The 21430-nt window shown below is 40.3% G+C and overlaps 1 protein-coding gene across 1 annotated transcript in view; it reads left to right on the top strand.

Annotated features, from left to right (window-relative positions):
• Positions 1–7743, top strand: part of LOC308095462 (uncharacterized protein) — a gene marked incomplete at both ends in the record, with an annotated part of 42626 nt that extends 34883 nt beyond the window's left edge. Inside the window, 5 exons of the mRNA XM_080442520.1 lie at positions 3241–3365; positions 4328–5117; positions 5528–5702; positions 6345–6479; positions 7660–7743. Of these exons, the coding sequence (XP_080298646.1) occupies positions 3241–3365; positions 4328–5117; positions 5528–5702; positions 6345–6479; positions 7660–7743 (1309 nt within the window). The remainder of the gene's footprint in view (positions 1–3240; positions 3366–4327; positions 5118–5527; positions 5703–6344; positions 6480–7659) is intronic.
• Positions 7744–21430: the final 13687 nt, after the last annotated feature.

Below are 21430 nucleotides of genomic sequence, written 5' to 3'. Positions count from 1 at the left end.
CCTCAAGGTGAAACTGCATGACTCCTGTTTCACTCTGGTATCCATAACAACAGTTCAATAATAGATACGTCTATAAACATTCCACACAAAGTCCAACCACAGATGCACTGAAGCTGTGAGAATCTCTCAACGTGTCGCAATCCCACGCGCTGTGCAATACCAGCCCTTCTAGTTACACACCTCCTCCACCAGGCGGCGAAAGGCAACACTGCCTTGATCCTTTGTTGCTCATACTTGTAACAAGTTGACCCGGAAGTAAATGCGTGTAGTTGTTTATTTGCAACGTAATGGTGGAAATTGGATCATCAATGTAGGAACCTGGTGAAAAATGTCGCATAAAGGAGGTATAATATGTGAAATGGAGTCTGTACGGCTGTCGATAAATGATCACCTGACGTCGGTGGGAGAGGAGATATTGTGTGTTTTGGAAAAACAGTGTGGTGTTCATGTTTGTAGTGTGAAGCTTAATGTCAAAGTGTTTGTGTTGGAGCGCCTCAGTGCGGCTGCAGAGTTCATGTGCAACCTCTTCCAGAGAGAGATAGAGAAACTAGAAACTCTGCTGGAAAAACAAAACAAACTGCTGGATGTGATTTTACAGCCAAACATCAAACTACACAGAGCAGGTTGGTTCACGCTTCAGAAACACATGTTTTCATTAAGTTCAACACTGTGGTGCTGATGTAGCCATAGAATGGCTGTGATATTACATACATTTAATGTATTCCATAACACATAGATCACTCATTGACTATAATAGGCCCCAGTTCTCAAACTGGGGTCCGGGAACCCCCTGGGGTCCTTGAAGAGGTTCCTGGGGGTCCCCAGTAAAATTAGTTAATATATAGCATCACAATCAGTTCAACCACATTAACCCTGTTTTATACTTTGGTTTTTCAGTCCCCGTCATGAGCTTTGTAGATCTGGATTTTTGAAAATGTTTGGAAAATCTGGCACATAATATTTCATCAATTTGGGGGTCCTTGACATGAAAATGTGTGAGAACCACTTCTCTGGTGTGTGCCCCATATACCATACACTGTATGTGCTCACTGTTGGAGATGTGGTCCGTGGGAAAGTGGCGATATTCTACTAAATACACATTTTCTACCAGAACCTTAAAATGTAAATATCTCAATTTGTAGCAATTCATTATTGGGTGAGTACAAACAGAGCTCTCCAACAAGCTCTCCTGTTAATGCCTTCGCGATGACTCAACGACACAGAAGGGAGAGATCTATGGCTGTGTATATGGAATGGAATCCATGAAATGTACTGTATGTAATATCACAGCCCCTCTAGGGCTAGTGCTGATGCTACTGTACCTCATCTGTCCTCCTTCTGTCTGTGTGTAAAGAGGTTTCCTCTGAACCACAACCTCCACAACATGAGGAGAGGAGCCCCAGTCTGGTCCAGGAGGAACCACAACCTCCACAGATTAAAGAGGAACAGGATGAGGAGGCTGACGCGTTGACATTACTACATAATAAGACCTGGTGCAACACTCTCTCAGGTAAAAACAAATACAAATAATAACTTTATGAGTACTTATCTAACAAGACTAAAACAATCAGCCCATAGAGGCTGCTAGGTCAGATGGGTGTAGGTTCAGAAACAAAGTCAAGTTTACATTTGAAGGTGTTTATTGTATGTATACAGTATGTCTGTGCTTGTTTAAATAACTGGTACCTAAAGGAGAACTTTAGAACTTTCCCATGTTCTAAATTTGGGTGATTCTTCTGTTTTTATGAACTCTTCTGAACCGTGCACCAGGTAAAGAAGCTACTTGTTGACACTTGAGTTGTGCACACAATTTCAAGTCAATTATTACACCCTGATTGCAATTATTGTTAGATAATCACAATTATTTTTGAATAAAAGCCATCATCGTTTCCGTGTCCAAAAATGTTAATACTTTTTCAAACATTTACAAAAATACCGGAAATAGCTGATCTACAAGCCCACAAGAGCTTGTAAATTTCCAGTATTTCTAAACATTTTTGAAAGTATAAAATGATTAAAGGTAGGCTTGATATTTTAGTGATTTAAAAAAAATAAGAATACGTGTTAAATAGCTCTTTAGTAAACAGAAAATGCATTTTCAAGGCAGGATACAAATTTTATCCTGAAAATGTATTTTATTTATAAGAGCTGGAGAGACCCCTGTTACTGAAAAACCTCTATAGCAATGATTACTATTACAATATATTGGTTGAACCTTTTAACAAAACAAAAACGTTTTCTTTTAACCCAAATCTATCAAATACCCTACCTTTTAAGTATGGCCTATTTTGTCCTCAGTAAAAAAAAAAATATATATTTTGGTCCTGGTCATTGTCAGTCATTTTCTAGTTATTTGTTATATATGCCCTGTGCAATTTTTGCTTATGAAATCGTAAAATTCGAAGATTGTTTTTTTAATTTATACTGTATGTTCCAATGTTCAATGTCAAAAGCATAACTAAAGCGTTAATTGCAATTATTTGTATGACAATTAATCTTCCAACAAAAATATCATGATTGTGACAACTGTTGGCTCGCGGATCTGACCACAACTGTGTGCATCTCATCCCTGTATATCGCACAGTGCTGAAAAGGGAAAAGGTACAGACTATCCGGGTAAAGGACTGGAGGAATGACGATGCCTGTCTGTCTCTACAGGGTTGTCTGGACTGCACTAATCTCTCAAGAACAGATTCTGCTCTGCGTTTGAATCTGTCGGGGGGGTTCGTCATATCGCGTACGCACTGGCCTACAAGTGGGCGTGCCTTCAGATCAGGAAGCAGGCCGCGCTTTACCCAATCAAATGTAGTGGGCGGGATTTACGTGTCCACCGATCCTTCCCCACTAGAAACAAACCAAAACTCATTTAACAATAGCGTCCTCGGAGCAGACAAAACCACGGAAAGATGTGGGCTTATAACCAAAACGATCCATGTTCTCTGGGAGAAGTGGTGTTAGTGTTCCGTGTAGAAATATTGTTAGTGGGAATGAAAACATAGTCGCACCACCGGAAGTGAAAGGCTGAAGGCAGACCAAAACCCCGGTTTCCCTGCGCACTGGTCCACCGTATACATCGACACGGAGATAGAGAATAACGCCCATAAACGTCACATCCGGTTTTAGGTCGGGGGAAACTATTCCATACAAATAACGAGCGACAATGCCGAAAAGCTGCTGTGTGACGTTCTGCACATCGAATAAGGTGAAAAATCCAGAATTAAAGTTTATATGTTTGCCAAGGAAAGACACAGAACCCATTCGAAGGACAAAGTGGCTGCAAGCCATCCGCAGAGAGGATAAATCTGGCGGCCTGTGGAACCCTGCAACACCGCATGTTTACGTATGCAGTCTCCACTTTGTTACCGGTAAGTTTGCTTCTTGTACTGTATGAGTGACAAATATAACCTTATTGATGCTCTTGGTTATTTTTAAAGTTACGTTTGCTTATTATATGTAAAGCTGCTTATTATAAAGTGCTGTTTGTTTAAGGTGTGGCTTTAGCTTAGCTTTCCCCACAACACGGTTGTACAACAGAAAACATAACAATGTTAGCTTCCATTACCACTAACACTGGGGATTTGACTGTGTGGATCATTGATTCTCAAACTAGGTTCTATTTGTAACCAAATGGACTCTTACGGGTCCATTTGGTTACAAATAGAACTGAGAATTGAGAATTGAGTACAAATGGAACCAATCTCTCAGAGTTACAAACCCTTACGGGTCCATTTGGTTACAAATAGAACTGAGAATTGAGCACAAATGGAACCAATCACTCAGAGTTACAAACCCTTAAGGGTCCATTTGGTTCCTAACTAGTTACAAACCCTTTTACAAACCCTTAAGGGTTTGTAACTCTGAGAGATTGGTTCCATTTGTACTCAATTTGTACCCATTTGGTTCTATTTGTAACCAAATGGACCCTTTGGTTCCATTTGTACTCTCTCAGAGTTAAATTAACATTGATTTTATTATATAAATTGGGGTACCAGAGCTAGAAATACCATTCAATGGGGAGTCCATAGTCCTGATGCATGTCAAACATATTGGGGGTCCTTGAAATTAAAATGGTTGAGAATCACTGCTGGAGCCATAACAATGTTCTCTTATGGGGATCCCTGGCATGCATATCTTTTCAAATGGGGCTCCGTGGGCTAATAAGTGTCAATTTGGGGGTCCTCATCATGAAAAGGTTTGAGAACCACTGGTGTAGCAAGCAACTTAGATGCTAATGATGGCATCTAAGTTGCTTGCGGCTACTGTTTAGCTAAATGTACTGCTTAAGCTCCGTTTTCATTACCATGTTTTAAAACCTGTCTTTCCGTAGGTTTGAAACATGAGGATGAAACACATCCAGACTACACACCCTCGCTGTTCCCCAATAGAAGAACTTCACAATCATCTGCAGCATCTAAAGTAGAAAGGGTGAACCGCAAGAGGAAACGTGAGCATGTATTTGTGTCTCCGCCTAAAGCTGTCACACCCACTCCCACAGCCCAGCAAGAAACCCCAGTGTCTTCTCCAGAGCATCAAACACAACCTGAAGAATTGACCCATTCAGAAGCCCCAGTCCCTCTTCAAGATGGTGCACACAATTTGGAGAAACAGCTTCATGAGGAGATCTACAATCTAAGGAGAGAGAGGGATGAGGCCAGGAAGGAGAGGGATGAATTGGCCAGGCAGGTGGAACAGCTGAGATTCTCAGCAAACTGTGTGAGAGATGATGACACTGCATGTAAAACCATGACAGGCCTGTCATGGACACTGTTTGAGTCCCTGCATCAATTCCTGGTTCAATTTGTAAAGAAGAGGGCACATGCACAGTTCAAGCTGCCAACAGAGGATCAGCTCTTTGTTACTTTGGTGAAACTGCGACAGAACCCGTCAAACAGTTTGTTGTGTCGTGTTTTGGGCCTGGCAGAAACTACCTATCTTGACATCTTCTCCCGATGGCTGGATGTAATGTACGCTAAACTGGCGTTTTTGATTGCCTGGCCTGATAGAGAGTGTATCAGGAACACAATACCAGCTCAAGTTCTTCTGCAGTACCCTAGACTGACTTCCATCATTGACTGCTTTGAGATTCGAATTGAACAGTCAAAGAAGCTAAAAACAAGGTCAGATTTGTTCCTTCTAACAGCAATCCATGTTAGTTATAGTGCATTGAAACTGTTGTTTTTTCCTTCACTTTTTGAGTAATACTGATCTTGCTTATGTCATAAAAAATAATAGAACCGCACACTGTATTTGCTCTAGTTGTATTTATTTTATTTTAACATCATTAACGTTCATCAGTCTGATGAAGAGTATGGGCTCGAAACGTTACTGATGTTAAAATAAATACAAGTAGAGTGAATACAGTGTGCAGCTCTATTCATTGTTATTTGATCTAAGTTCACTTCGGCCAGCACCTGTCTTCAGAGAGGTCGGATGTGCGCTACTCCTTTGATCCTTTCCATAAGGAAAGACATGCACATATTTAACATATCAGTATTACTTTTTTTTCTCCCCCATTCTTTCCTCACAGAGCAACAACTTACTCCAACTACAAAAACTGGACAACAGTTAAGTATTTCATCGCATGTCATCCTGCTGGTCAGATCACTTATCTCTCCAAAGGCTGGGGTGGGAGAGCATCAGATGTTCACATTGTAAGGAACTCAGGCTTCTTGTCTAAGAACTACCACCATGCAGGAGATCAGGTAAGAATTTAACTTTCTATGTTCATCTCATGTACACTGTTGATTATGTTGAGTATGCTGTTCATGATACAGACATTGCACCTTAACACATTAACTGCTAGAGGTATTTTCATATTTTTTTAGCCAGTGCCAGAGTTTTTCATTGGAAAAAAAAAAGTACTCAGGAGCCGAAATACAGACTTTTTAAGTTTTAAGTTAACAAGGAAGTGCATAGGAGTCTAGATCTTCAACTAATCATATCTCCTTGGTCTTTGGGTGAAATTGAAAAAAAAAAACGTAGATCTACGCGATTGGCACGTGGCGGCTTCAAATCGGTTCGCGTAGATCTACGTTGTCAATGTGTTAATGTCTACTCTTTATCATCAACAGTATTAGCTGCTATGCTCATGCACCTTTTCTCTAAACCTCATACATACATACAGTACATACTGCATGGATGGATATGCTATGTGGAAATCTGTAGATACATTTTTGTTTCACATTTTTGTTTCTTTGGATTCACCCCCCCTCTTTACTTTCTTTCTGGAAAACAACAAAAAGGATGGCGCTTGCACAGAAACTAATTTCACCCACTGTTTTACACTTGTCACAATAAAGATGATTCTTATTCAGTGCAGTAACATGTGTTGTGTTGTGTTTAAGATTCTTGCAGACAGAGGCTTCACTTTGAAGGATGAATTTGCAGTTCTTGGTGCAGAACTAATAACGCCATCTTTCACAAGGGGACGAAAACAACTCTCAGCCGAAGATGTGGCACATTCTCGTTTGACTTCAAACGTCAGAATTCACATTGGTAAGTATTAATTATTATTATTGGTAAGTATTACTGTGTCAGCAGTCAGTTCACCATTACATATACATTATGTTTAAGGAATGACATTAGATGTTAATAGTTTTATTGTAAACAAATTAACAGTCTACAGCAGTATACACAACAGGATTGCACATTAAGGGCTGGGAGAAAAGGGTACATAGTGCAATGAGGCTTATAAATGTGCAATAAGCCATGTAGCTGTAGAAAAACAAGTGCATATGCTACAGCATAGACAAGTACACTTTATCAGCAATAGTAACAGTAACTACTAAAAGAGCAATTAATCACAATAGTTGTCACATCAACATAACACATGTGCAACTTAACAAATGTGCAATATAACATCATAAAGTTCAAGAACCTTTCATCTGTGGGGCAGTATTCACTATGTGGGGCAGTGTTCACTATTTTAAAATGTTTTTTAAATGATAATGAAAAAGAAACGGTTTTGGACATACAAGGTTTCCAACCAAAAGTAACGATACATAGAAGATTACAGTTTCTAGTGCCAACCGACTTTTTTTGGGGTTATTTGCAGAGAGAGTGATCGGTGTCTTGAAGAATCGGTACCACATACTGGATGGTCCACTTCCACTGCGACTGGTGAAGAGACTGACAGATGAGAGACAGGAGATAGGAGAAGCTTTAATCGACCGCATTGTACATGTCTGTGGGGCATTAGTCAACATCTCTAGAAGCATCATGTACACTGATTAAATCTTAATGTAAGTATATATTAAATGTGACAATTTAATATCTGGGCAAAATTCCCAGCTTCAGCAGAAGCATGCACCTGGAATGTAACCTACAAGCCCAATTCCCATTGGGACATTGTGGAGAATGTGAATAGTATAAAATGTGTTAATTATCGAGAACATGACACTATCACTTGTTTCCAAATAACCTGTGTAATATTCCTGGTCTTTTGCGGCCCCTGTCCCAACTTTGTTTGAAAGGTATTGATGGCATCAAATTCAGAATTAGCATATATTTACAAAGATAAAGTTTATAAGGTAAAAGGTCAAAAAAGGATTAGAAAATGATCGCATTTCGTTTTATTCAGATTTTCCACAACGTCCAACATTTTTGGAATTGGGTTTGTACAAAGTACTCATTCTGACTGTACCATGTGTTGATCGCCAGGTCTCTGAAACTTCAGTGCTGCTCTGCTGCTGGGCATCCGTCTGCTGTGCTGCAGCTGGCAGTGCCACCCCCTCTGCTACCTAATGTGCCAGCACCTCTGCTGCCCCCTCTGCCACCACCTCTGCTGCCCGATGTGCCAGCACCTCTGCTGCCCCCTCTGCCACGACCTCTGCTACCACCTCTGCTGCCCTTTCTGCTGCCCGATGTGACACTAGTTGCACCGCTAATGCCTGGCCATGTGTCCTTAAGAGAAATGTGTACATTCATTATGTTAAGGTTTAATTATTCTGTTCAATTTCATACAACTAATGCATATATTTAACCCATGAAGACCGGGAACGCATCTGTGTCATTTTAAGATTTCTTAGGCTATTCAAAAATAGAAGATATACAAGCTCATACAGTAACTGCGGCACTGAGTGCCGCGCTATGAGCTTGTAGATCTGCTGTTTTTTTCTGCTTTTTCTTTTTGTTTTAAAGTGAACATTTTAACTCCAATCTGTGCTTCTGGGGGGTCCCTGGAACAACATATTTTTAGATGGGGGTCCGTGGCCAAATACATATGATTTTGGGGGTCCTTGACATGAGCAAAGTTTGAGAACCACTTACATTATAGCAACATTAGTTTTTCAAAACACTGTTAGGATTTAGAAGAAATTTGTAGAATCCCCAGAAGCAAAGATTAGAGTTGAAAATGTCAATGCCAATTGCCAATGCAAAGTGGCACGCACAAGCCAGGCCTGTGAGTGGAATAGGGTGTGTGTGAAGAAGATATAGCCTACCCGTGTGTGAAAAAGATAGAGCCTGACCTTGTTGCATAGACTACTTTTTACAAGCACAACACCTCAGTAAACAGGAAAAGAAAAGGCCCAAAGCCAGCGCTTCACAGCAGAAGGTGGTTTTGAAAACGCTGGCTGACAAAGCACCTGATGCTGTGAGTTTGAATAGTTTCAAAGACTTCTCCAAACCAGCTAAGAAGCCATGGTTCTTCAGCCAGCATGTAGTGACCGCAGATTAGGTAGAGAGAGCAACCATCCTACAGGCCGGTGGCATGATGAGCGAGTTGGTCACATTACAGCCATAGCACACCGTGTCCTGAGAACTTCTGCAAACCCTAATAAGACGTTTGTCAGTGAAATCTGTTAGCGAAGACACAGGACACTCAATTGGGGGAGAAAGCATGAAAAAGTTGCCATTGACAAATGGCCTCAAACACATATCACTCAAAGTCAACCAACCATATGTGAACCTTGTCATCGGCAAGTAAAAGAAAACATGTAATTACAAATAAAATATGTAGGTGACATTAATAATGACATTTGTGTGTTCATTTTTAGAAACTGATAGAAAATGAAACCACATACCTGTGCATCTTTCAGCTCCTGAAGTTTGGGAGAAATATGTTGATGTTTCCATCACACTGACAGCAGTACTGATGAACTCCTCATCTCTTGGGACCCTGAATATCACGCAGTCCTGAGGAGTTCATGTTATGAAGTCAGCATATGCCCGCTGAGTGACGAACATCTGCATCTGGACCTGACAAATAAATACAAATTGTACATGCAATAAGTAATGTTTCTGTAAATAACAGGGCTCCCTTTTAGTAGGGCAGTTTAGAGGCTCCGTGAGCACCCCAAAAACACATCTCTGTAACCTGTTTTTTTTAGGACCCTAAAGGTGTTATGATTTCTACTTGTTGCCCTGGTCAACTAATGTCCCATGGGGTTTATTTTTAACCCTTTCTGACACCTACCCCCAACCCAAACCATAACATGGAGATAACAGAGAATACCATAACTTTATTATAAAGATTTAAGCACATCTTGACTATTTCAGGACATAAACAGCCAAAAACTAGCAGAAAATTAGTTGGTGTTATGATGAGAGGTGTTATGATTTCTACTTGTTGCCCTGGTCAAATAATGGCCCATGGGGTTCATTTTAACCCTTTCTGACACCTATTCCCAATCAAACCATAAAATGGAGATAACAGAAAATACCATAACTCTTGAAGTAAACAACCTACAGAGACAAATGAACCAATTTTTCTATATCATTTGGACCCAAGGAATTCATTAAAGTGGTTAGATTCAAGCAGGTCTTGACTATTTCAGGACAGAAACTGCAAAAAACTAACCGAAAATCACATCTATATTAATCCTTGTATTAAATACTTAAGGTGTATTCTTACCCCATGTTTTTTAGGACCCTTATGGTGTCTAGTTAAGATTTCTTCTTGTCGCCCAGGTTAACTAATGCCCCATGGGGTTCATTTGGTGACCATTTTAAATCGATGTCCACAGGAGTGGCCTTTTCATATCTGAACCAGACAATGTACAAAGACAAATAAACCCACTTTTTCATAGAATGTTTACACCAGGAATCTAATGGAATGGCCACTGACATGGTACAACCATTCTTTATTGGTGAAAGCACACAAATATCAAATTCTGGCTTACATTTAGGCATAATATAACTTTCTTAAATAATCAAAACACAATTTCACTGATCAGTATCATCCATCTCATCATCAAACTCCACCTCATCCTCTTCCCTCTCATCATCATCATCACCACTGATGACACCAGCAGCCAACAGGTCAATGAGAGATAGGGGCAGAATTGGCCCACAAGACCAGACAGGCTCCAAAATCCCTCCTTCCGTCTTCTGCCACCCCTGACCATCATCATAGGATTTAGGCCTCCAAAAGATTGGCTCAGCTGCTCGCTTGTAACAGGTCACTCTATAGTTCACCCACTGGATGTGGGGGATGAGTGTGTCCTGGCATGGGGGCAAGCAAGCTGGTCCACGCCTCAGCCTCTACTGCGCCTTGATGGAATCAAGACCACTCTTGATTCCAAAAAGCTGCTCTCATCGTGGAAGGAACAGCTCATAAACTTGTGGCATTAGATTGAGAAGTGAGTTGATTGATCAATACCTAGATAGCTTTGCTGAGTTCTTGTGTTAGCAGATTTGCCAAGAATGATTGTTGATGTTGATGACGACATCAACCTGCTCATCTACCTTGACACTTGCACAGGCAGGCACTTTCAGCTGGTAAATGTCACAGAGCTAGCAACCTCTCTTGGGCAGCCATACTGTAGCCCCCTGCTTGGGTACCATGTATTCAGTGGTCAGGGCTGTACTAGACTGAGAGAACGAGCCCAATCGATGGTCTTTAAGGGCGGATCCAAACTCAGCCGCACGGATTCGTGCAGGGCTTCCTATTGCTTCACCAATCTATGTCCCCGCCTCCCCTCCCCTCCCCCCCCCCCCCCGGCCTGTTCACGGAGCACGCTGACGTCACCAAATTTAGAGCGACACCCCTCTGCACTCTGATTGGTTAGGAGATAACAAGGTCCTTAGACCATCGTTCCTGCATGGCTCATCTGATCATCCTAACAATATTTGATGATGATGATGATGATGATAAGAGGGAAGAGGTTGAGATGGATGATACTGATCAGTGAAATTATGTTTTGATTATTTAAGAAAGTTATGCCTAAATGTAAGCCAGAATTTGATATGTGTGTTTTTCACCAATAAAGAATGGTTTCACCATGTCAGTGACCTTTCCATTAGATTCCTGGTGTAAACAATCTATGAAAAAGTGGGTTTATTTGTCTTTGTATGTTGTCTGGTTCAGATATGAAAACGCCACTCCTGTGGACATCGATTTAAAATGGTCACCAAATGAACCCCATGGGGCATTAGTTGACCAGGGCAACAAGAAGAAATCTTAACTAGACAAGGGTCCTAAAAAAAACAGGTTACAGAGATGGGAGATTGGGGTGCTCACGGAGCCTCTACACTGCCCTACTATTTCAGTTTGGCCTCCACTTTGACTTGTACTGCATGGTTAGTGTAGTATATTTGGTAGATACTGTATACAATTACAGTACATGCAATGCAAGCCTCTTGAAACTTACTTGTGTAGTAGCTATGTTTGCTATTCAAAGTGGAGAGACAAAGTGGAGAGACTGTCCAGGTGTCCACCTTTCTGAACAGGCCACTGCTGGTACCCAACAGGAGTCATTGCCCATTTGTAGGGACATTTGGCTTCCAGCACACCCTCACCACAGCAATCGCAGGACACATAGCCATCACAGGAAACTCCCATGAATGGCTTTGGCTGGCATATTCGGAAACCAGCCTTGCTAATTACCAGGTTCACATGTTGTTTTTTTACTTCATCAGTGATGTGTGTTTTGGTAGAGAGGTTGTGTGTTAAGCTTCCACCTCCAACAGCATGGCTATATGTTTCAATGGCATCTTTTTCATGCTTTCGCCCCCAAACGAGCCATGGCTTATCCAGCGGCCTGTGTCTTCTCTGACAGATTTCACTGACAAACGTCTTATTAGGGTTTGCAGACGTTCTCAGGACACGGTGCGCTATGGAGGCTGTAATGCGACCAACGCGCTCATCATGCCACCGGTCACATGATGCCTGTAGGATGGTTGCTCTCTCCACCTCCTCTACCTCATCTGCCGTCACTACATGCTGGCTGAAGAACCATGGCTTCTTAGCTGATTTGGAGAAGTCTTTGAAGCTATTCAAACCTACAGCATCAGGTGCTTTGTCAGCCAGTGTTTTCAGAAACGCCTGCTGCTGTGAGGCGCTGGCTTTGGGCATTAGGCCTTTTCTTTTCCAGTTTACTGAGGTGTGCTTGTAGAAAGTAGTCTCTGCAACAAGGGTAGGCTCTATCTTCTTCACACACACCCTATTCCACTCACAGGCCTGGCTTGTGCAGGCCACTTTGTTTAATTGTAACCTAATGCAAGCCTCGAGTTTGAATAGGACAGCAGCTGCATGGGAGCACGATTCACCAAGACTGAAAAAAGAAAAAGGATAAACATTGTTTTTGAAAATAGAAATCATGACATTTGTAATGCTTAAGATAAGGGACGTAATTTAGGGTCTCAGGGGATGACAATTGTCACACACTAGTGTTCACATTTAACCTCAAATTCTGTTCTTTTATGCATGTTTTCCCCAACTATGAACATTTTTTGCAGATTAATCTGATTACAGATCAACACTGAGTCCATCTCATTCATGGACTTCCATCTACAGTACATGTGACATATGTGTTTTCTTGTCTGCAACCATACATTTATTAACCACTTTCAACCTGGTGTCCCTATGTTTTTCATATCAGTTCAAATATAATCATAGCATTTTATAAACGTTTTTATTTTCAAATGATGCTATTAATTAGCTAAATCTGTATTAGCTTCATCCATCACACCCTGCCTTGCAGTCACAATGGACTGTAAGGATAGGCCACTTTCATAAAAGTGCCTCCAGGGGCCGCCAGTTCCTCATGGTGCCAGCTGAATAAATCCCTGCACGATAACAAATAGCACATATTCATTATTATAACCTTTATTTAACCAGTAAAACTAATTGAGACATGAGTCTCTTTTACAATAAATAACTGGCTAAGAGGTGGTTTTAGGTTACACAGGTCCATGACCACAAGAAGGACATTACAACACACAGCACAGCCATTTGGCTGACAGACTACCGAATACTACTCATTAGGTTAATTAAAAGAAATACAATAAATATAAAAAATATAAAAGCAGCAAATCAAAAGTAAACTTCAATCATCAACACAGCAGTGACATCAGCAAACATCTGTGTTACTCATGTGTCAAACAGTGGTTTTGAAAATAGCAAATCTACAAGCTCACAATGCATTATGATACATTGTGAGCTTGCTCAGCTGCTTTTTTGTTGACTTCTCATCAGCCTTTAACGCCATTCAGCCACACCTACTAGTTGGAAAATGAGTTTTTTTTTTTTTTTCAACTTTGCCTTAGATTCAGGTATTATTGGTTGAGCTCTTGATTTCCTCACAAACAGAACCCAGAGGGTACGGGTGAGTGGGAAATTGTCTTGAGAACTAACATCATCCACCGGCTCACCCCAAGGTTGTAAACTTTCCCCACTCTTGTATATCCTGTATACTAATGAGTGTAGGAGTCAACATGACAACAGACTGATTGTCAGTCTTCTGAGTGATAGTGAGGCTAGTCATGGCCCAGTTGTAGATGACTTTGTTTCCTGGTGTGAAGAGGCATTTCTACAACTTAATGTCACAAAGACTAAAGACATGTGCATTGATTTTAGACGATCTTCACCAGCGCCTCAGAGTAGTGTCATAAATGGCCAGACAGTGGATTTGGTAACCACTTATAAATATCTCGGCTCCATTATTGACAATCGTCTGAAATTTCATTTTAATACTGAAATGGTGTGTAAGAAAGGTCAGCAGTGCCTCTTCTGTTTAAGGAAGCTAGCCAAATTTCAGGTGGATAAGTCATTGATGATTTTGTTCTACAGAGCTTTCGTAAAGTCTGTTATTTCCTTTGCTGCCATTTGTTGGTATGGAAACCTTGATGTTAGAAAAATGCCCTTAACAGGGTTGTGAGGGGGGGCTAGCAAGATTGTGGGGGTAGAATCCAGCTGCCTGAATCATATATATGACCAGCAGGTGCTTAAGAAAGATCTATGCTTTATTTACAGTGTAGATTACTCCACCACACCTATGAAACAGAGGTACGGTAATAATGAAAACATTTTAAGTTAAAATATGTCATGGTTGCTTTCATTTGATCTTTTCCCTAGACGTCCAGCACCTCCCTCTGTGTAGAGAGGTTTCCCTTGAAGAGGAGAGGAGCCCCAGTCTGATCCGGGAGGAACCAGAGCCTCCATACATTAAAGAAGAAACAGAGGAGCAACTTCAAAGACCAGAAGAGGTTAATAGGCCAATGCTGACATTACTAGCAGTGAAAAGTGAAAATGATGATGGCGAAAAGAGAGACACAGAGCCTCTTTGTGAGGATTGTGGAGCATCACTACCAACTAGTGATGATCAGCACCTCTCTTCACACTGTTCTGAATCTGACATCACTGAAGACAGTGATGAATGGGAGACCAGTGTAGATCAGTCACTATTAAATACACTGAAGTCACACAAGACACAACATGTGGAAGGACAGCGATTGTCTTTGAGAAACAAGATGTCCAAGGACCTCAAATCATCGAAAGAAACTCACTCCATGCAGAGTCACACAGGGAAGAAAAGTTTTAGTTGTACAGTCTGTGACAAACTATTTACACTAAAGGGAAATCTGATGACGCATATGAGGACTCATACAGGGGAAAAACCCTTTACATGTAAAGTTTGTAGCAAAGGATATGTTCGGTCAGATCATCTAAAAACACACATGAGGACTCACACAGGGGGAAAGGCATTTCTTTGTAAAGTTTGTGGCCAAGGATATGTTGGAAAGGGACACCTAAAATCACACATGATGACTCATACAGGGGAAAGACCCTTTACATGTAAAGTTTGTAACGAAGACTTTGGTCTCTCAAATAGTCTAAAGATACACATGAGGACTCATACAGGGGAAAAACCGTTTACATGTAAAGTTTGTAGCAAAGGCTTTGGTCACTCAAAATATCTAAAAAGACACATGATGACTCATACAGGGGAAAAACCCTTTACATGTAAAGTTTGTAACAAAGGATTTGTTCAGTTAAATAATCTAAAAACACACATGAGGACTCATACAGGGGAAAAACCCTTTGCTTGTAAGGTTTGTAGCAAAAACTTTGGTGTCAAAAATAATCTAAGAACACACATGAGGACTCATACAGGTGAAAAACCCTTTACCTGTAATGTTTGTAGCAAAGGCTTTGTTCACTTAAATAGTCTAAAAATACACCTGATGACTCATACAGGGGAAAAGCCATTTGCTTGTGAAGTTTGTAACAAAAGCTTTGGTCATAGAAATGATCTAAAAACACACATGAGGACTCATACAGGGGAAAAACCCTTTACATGTAAAGTTTGTAGCAAAGGATTTGTTCAGTCAAATGATCTAAAAAGACACATGAGGACTCATACAGGGGGAAAACCCTTTACATGTAAAGTTTGTAGCAAAGGATTTGTTCAGTCACATAATCTAAAAACACACATGAGGACTCATACAGGGGAAAAGCCATTTCTTTGTACAGTTTGTGGCCAAGGATATGTTGGAAAGGGACACCTAAAATCACACATGATGACTCATACAGGGGAAAGACCCTTTACATGTAATGTTTGTAGCAAAGGCTTTGGTCACTCAAATGATCTAAAAAGACACATGATGACTCATACAGGGGAAAAACCCTTTACATGTAAAGTTTGTAGCAAAGGATTTGTTCAGTCAAATGATCTAAAAAGACACATGAGGACTCATACAGGGGAAAAACCCTTTACATGTAAAGTTTGTAGCAAAGGATTTGTTCAGTCATATAATCTAAAAACACACATGAAGACTCATACAGGGGAAAATAAATTTGCTTGTAAAGTTTGTAGCAAATGCTTTGGTCATAGAAATAATCTAAAAACACACATGAAGACTCATACAGGGGAAAAACCCTTTACATGTAAAGTTTGTAGCAAAGGCTTCGGTCGTTCAAATAGTCTAAAAATACACATGAGGATTCATACAAGGGAAAACCCTTAACATGTAAAGTTTGTAGCAAAGGCTTTGTTCAGTCAAATAGTCTAAAAACACCACCTGATTCGAATGCTATCAATGCATTGAATGGGAGATTGGGTGACCATTCATTGGGTGTTATCAAGACATACTGACCTACCAACTGACATGACTTAATAGTTCAGTTTAGGTTTCGCTTTTGGTTTCGGACCATGACGGAGGCGCGCAGTCACAGGCGAACTGTCACCCCGTGAAGGACCACCGAGGGAGTTAAGGCGACCGAGTTGCCGTCCTGAACGGTTTGACGTTCGCCTGTGCCTACTCAGCGCCGTTCGAGTTATGTACCGATAGGCACAGAATCGTAAATATTGTTGTGGGGACTGCTCCGCCTCCAAGTAGGTCAGTAGCTCCTGAATGAATGGTCTGATAAATCGCGGGTAGGTAAGTAGGTCGCCTACTTCGCCCATTCAAAGGTCTGATAAAACGTGATAATCTCCCATTCAATGCATTGATAGCATTCGAAGCCGGTTTTCCCCATGATGACTCATACAGGGGAAAAGCCATTTGCTTGTAAAGTTTGTAGCACAAGCTTTGGTGACAGAAATAATCTAATAAGACACATGAGGACTCATACTACAGGAGGAAAAACCTTTTAGTTGCAGTTTGTGGCAAACATTTTGGTCGACATGCACATATATTCATACGCAGAGAAGCTGTTAGTTGAACGGAAACACATTTTCAAAGGAGCCATCTTAGTTGATAAATGATATCAGACATCTATGCAGGAGGGGGGGGCTGACTCCATATTAGGAAGTTATCACATACGGTAATTTTTTTTAAATATATGTTGGGATGTGATGTATTGTTAGGTTGTAGGTCTGTTCTTTTGAAGCATGCATCCTCTCACAACATTATGGCACAACCTGTAGTGCAGGTCAGGGCAGGTTGCATATTCGCTAAATAAATAAATAAACACACTGTATACATATATGTGTGTTTAAATCAATCATTGTTTCTGCAGTTTTACTCTCACTACTGCTGCTCTGTTGCTGCTCTGACTCCTTCACCTCAGACGATCAATAAAGGGTTAAGGTTCATCTGTATTACCTGAAGCTCCTTGGTGGTTGATGTCAACATTATATTATATCTGTAGGCTACAACCTGCAAAATTCATGGTGTGACAATTTTAGAGGCAAAGACTGGCCATGGTGTTTGGCGAGGAACTTCTGGGGTGTGTGAACTCCCAGATGTAGGCCTACTGTCATCTTGCTCTCTGTGTTTTTGTAGGACATTGTGAAAATGTAGGTATTGGACTAGTACTACTGTACATTGTAACAAGGCTCTGGTCGTGTTACTGAAATAAACTCTAATTTAACTTTAATTTAATTTAACAATGCATGAAACAGACCAAATGACTCTGGCATTTGAACCGTTTACCTTTCCACTATTACATGTGTCTCCAGACTCTCCACTTTTAATAATGATTGATATTTTTCCCTTTACGTATTTCTGTCTAGTGTCTACCTCTCTCTCCCTATGTTCTCCCCTCCACACGCGAGTGCGCACGCACGCACACATGCACGCACGCACGCGCACACACACACACACATACGCATTTGAAATATTTATTTACGTCCACATAAACAGAAGTACAAGATGTACGAAGGACATAAACACTGCCAGTGCAGTCAGATAATGGGAAAACAGCCAGTTACAAAGTGCATGTAAGGTAGAGCATTGTTACTTAAAAAACAAAAGATGGCATACTCGTCGAACACAGCGGACAACAATCATGGGTAAAGGAAACAACGCCTCGTCCAAATTGAGCGGCTCCCTATAATAGCTGATGTTGAGCAGTATCGTGCTAATTGTTTAGCCCTCCTTTTGGACAGGCCGGCCATTTGAAGGCCCCTCACAACCAACTTGTGCACGTGCCCTAGGCTTCCAAAGTTTCCAAAAGTTTACATCTGCAGCCTAGCTGAGAGATGGTCTGCTCTAGCTGATGATATTTAGCACTTTGGTTAGGAAGGCTTCCTCTCTAAGCTGTAATCAAAAGTACAGCCGACCTCGAGAATGAACACCTCTCTATGGTTTTCTTTAACAACAATGACATCAGGGGTGTTAGCTGAAATGTTAGAGAACACAGAATCATCGTTACACAGGCTAAACATGCTCGGCTTCACAGCAGTAGAAACTAATAATAAAAGCATCCAACTCTGTTCATGTTTTGAATATATCATAGTTTGTGCTCACTGCTTGACCATTTTTGCAAAAGAAAGTGTGACCCCACCACCCATAATAAAGGGATATTCACCGCCCCCCCATCTCTCTTGTTATGCATCCCATGTCTATAATGCATTATAAACATACTTATAAGGCATTATAATCTGCTTATAACACAGTATAATTATAGCTATGAGAATTTTCAATTCAATTCAATTCAATTTTTGTAAAGTTTCAAATCACAACGAGTTGTCTCAAGACACTTTATATGTAGAGAAGAGACCCGACATCCCACCCTGAGCAAGCAATTTTGCGACAGTGGCAACGAAAAACTCCCTCTTAACTGGAAGAAACGTCAGGCAGACCCTAGGCTCTAGGGTGGCGGCCTTCTGACTCGACTGTGTCGGGGGAAAGAAGAGAGAGAGAGGGAGAGACAGAGGAGAGACAGAAAGAGATACAGTGCAAGTAGTAACAATAACAATAGTAGCAAATATAATAGTGTAAGATAGTATATGATGAATACTAATAGTGCTTAATAACAATAACACATTAGAAAGCATTTTATAATGGCTTATAAGGTCACTTATTATAATATTTCATAATTTCTGGACACTCACAGACATTTTTCTTTTCAAGGATCATGGCATTATAATTGCTATAGTATTAATACATAATGATAATGTGGTCATTAGGTGTAAAGTTTGAAGTAATTACATTTCTGTAGGTGTAGGCAGAAACCTTTTGTGTTGTTCTTGCATATATGTAATGCTATTTATTCTACTTTACTTAAAGCATCCAATGACCAGTGACTTATAATCACACTATAATGCATTATATTATAACAGTTGTAATGCATTGTATAATTATTACAATGTATTACAACTATGAGAGTTATTATGAAACAAGATACTGGCCAACAGAAAAGGTCTGTGAGTGACCTGCAATTATGAAGTAGTATGATACTTGACCTTATAAGTCATTATAAAAGGCTTTATAAGGTGATACAATTGCATTATGAGTACTTATGAGTCCTCATAACTGTACTTATACAGTTTTATAAGCCGATTACAATGACCTTATAAGTCATTATAAAATGCATTATAATGTGTTATGATTATTGTTATGAAGCATTATAGACAAGTAGCATAGCATAGCAAGTGTTACCCAACAGGTTCTTCATGTATTATCATGACATTATAATACACCATATAATACAAATGGCGTCTAACTTTTCAGCTGAGCACTGCCGCCAACAGCTCAGCCGTTCACTGGTCTGGCATTATGAAGCACCAACATCTGTGCCGTAATTCACATGATTACATTAGTTTTCATAATTAAATAACATTCTCCATTCATAACAAATTCTCTAAGCACTGCTGCTACTAGAGAACTAGAGAATCTCTTCGCCACAAATAGCAGATCTACAAGCTCACAATTTTTGGCTAATGTTCCCCCCAAAATAAGGATGCTGGGGTTCAAGTGGTTGAATCAGTTACTGGTTAACAGGCTGTGTGGGGTTAAAGATGCTATTTGTTGTGGCAGCTCAGGGGGAATGGAGGCAGACCTGACAATAAAGTACAATAAAGTGACAATTTGGTGATTGTTGTTTCTTAAATCTGCTCTTTAGGACTCACCGTCAACACTGTTATTGTCAAGTGAATCAGATCAGACTTGTGTATTCAGACATTGCCAAAAATATCTACAAGTTCACAACTTGTCGCATTGTGAACTTGTATATCGGCTATTTCACAACAAAGTATTAATCCGACTTCAGTGTGTTCAGAGTGTCCAGACTGAGACACATCTTTAGAAATCAGATTTGAATCAGATTTGAATCAAGAATCAGTTTCCATGTGGTTTTATGCTGTTCAGACTTGATCAAATAATTCTGGATAGGACAATAATCTGATTTGAGCTGCCAGTCTGGCCTTTTAGTGAGCAGAGACACCAAGGACGGAGAAAACAGAGCAGCTTCATTATGTTGAAGGAAGTGATGATGTAGAAAGCTCATCTTCCACTCCAGATGGTTCCATATGTTTCCTTGCAATTTTACTATTTACAATTTAGGCATTTAGCAGACGCTCAGTTGCAGAGCGATTTACAGTAAGCAAGGTAAACACATACACAGTGGTGGACAGTAACGGAGTAAATGTACTTGAGTACTGTACTTAAGTACAGATTCTGAGGATCTGTACTTTACTTGAGTATATTTTACTTTTACTCAAGTACATTTCTAGGAAGGCTGTAAAGTACTGAGTGCTTTTAGGTTGGCTGTTTGTTTTTTTCTTCCCTAAAATGCTATTGGCCACACTTCTGCTCTCACACTAACCGTGTTTCTGGCTTCTGTTTACTTCTACTTACTTCTACTTCTCCACCTCTGCACATACATCAAATGCGTAGAGACAGTGTAGTGCCTCAGTAATCTATGCTCATAGGTAAACCAAGTACTTAGCATCAGTCTAGACAGTATAATAATATTAACAACAAAATAAATCTGTTTATTGAACCTATACAAACTATAGGATGCGAGGTCAACAAATGGACCTCGCATCTGTCTAAATAACATGCTATCTAAATGACATTTTAACCTTTTTAACACTTTTTTGCACCCTTTTAAGCATAAGATTGTATGGTCGTCAAGGCAAGGTCAATTGCTACGGGCTAAAGTGGAGTCTGAAGTGGTGAATCTTCAGATTATGGCAGAAAATTGGGAGTGAATCTGCATTCCTAATTGCAATGGGAGTTTGTTGCACAGTTTGCTTCGACAACACATAGGTCGTCCCTTCTGAACAAAGAGAACTGCCAGTTGAAGAAAATAACGTTTCACTTCTACCACCCTACCTACTTCCTGCTGTTTGTCTGGATGTCCATAAGATAAATTACTTGAGATAATGTAATAATACTAGTTTAATCTTACACTGAAGCCACTTTGGCCTAAATAGTTGTGTAATGTTACATCCTGTAGGCCAACAAGTTTCACCAATGATACTAATTAAGGCTGTGTTTCATTCAAGTCAAACAGAGTCAGGGTGATGCTATTGTGCAT

The sequence above is a fragment of the Gymnoscopelus braueri genome (genome assembly GCF_963280865.1).
Source record: "Gymnoscopelus braueri genome assembly, chromosome: 11".
Classification (NCBI taxonomy): domain Eukaryota; kingdom Metazoa; phylum Chordata; class Actinopteri; order Myctophiformes; family Myctophidae; genus Gymnoscopelus; species Gymnoscopelus braueri.
This window is presented reverse-complemented; position numbering and strand designations above follow the sequence as displayed.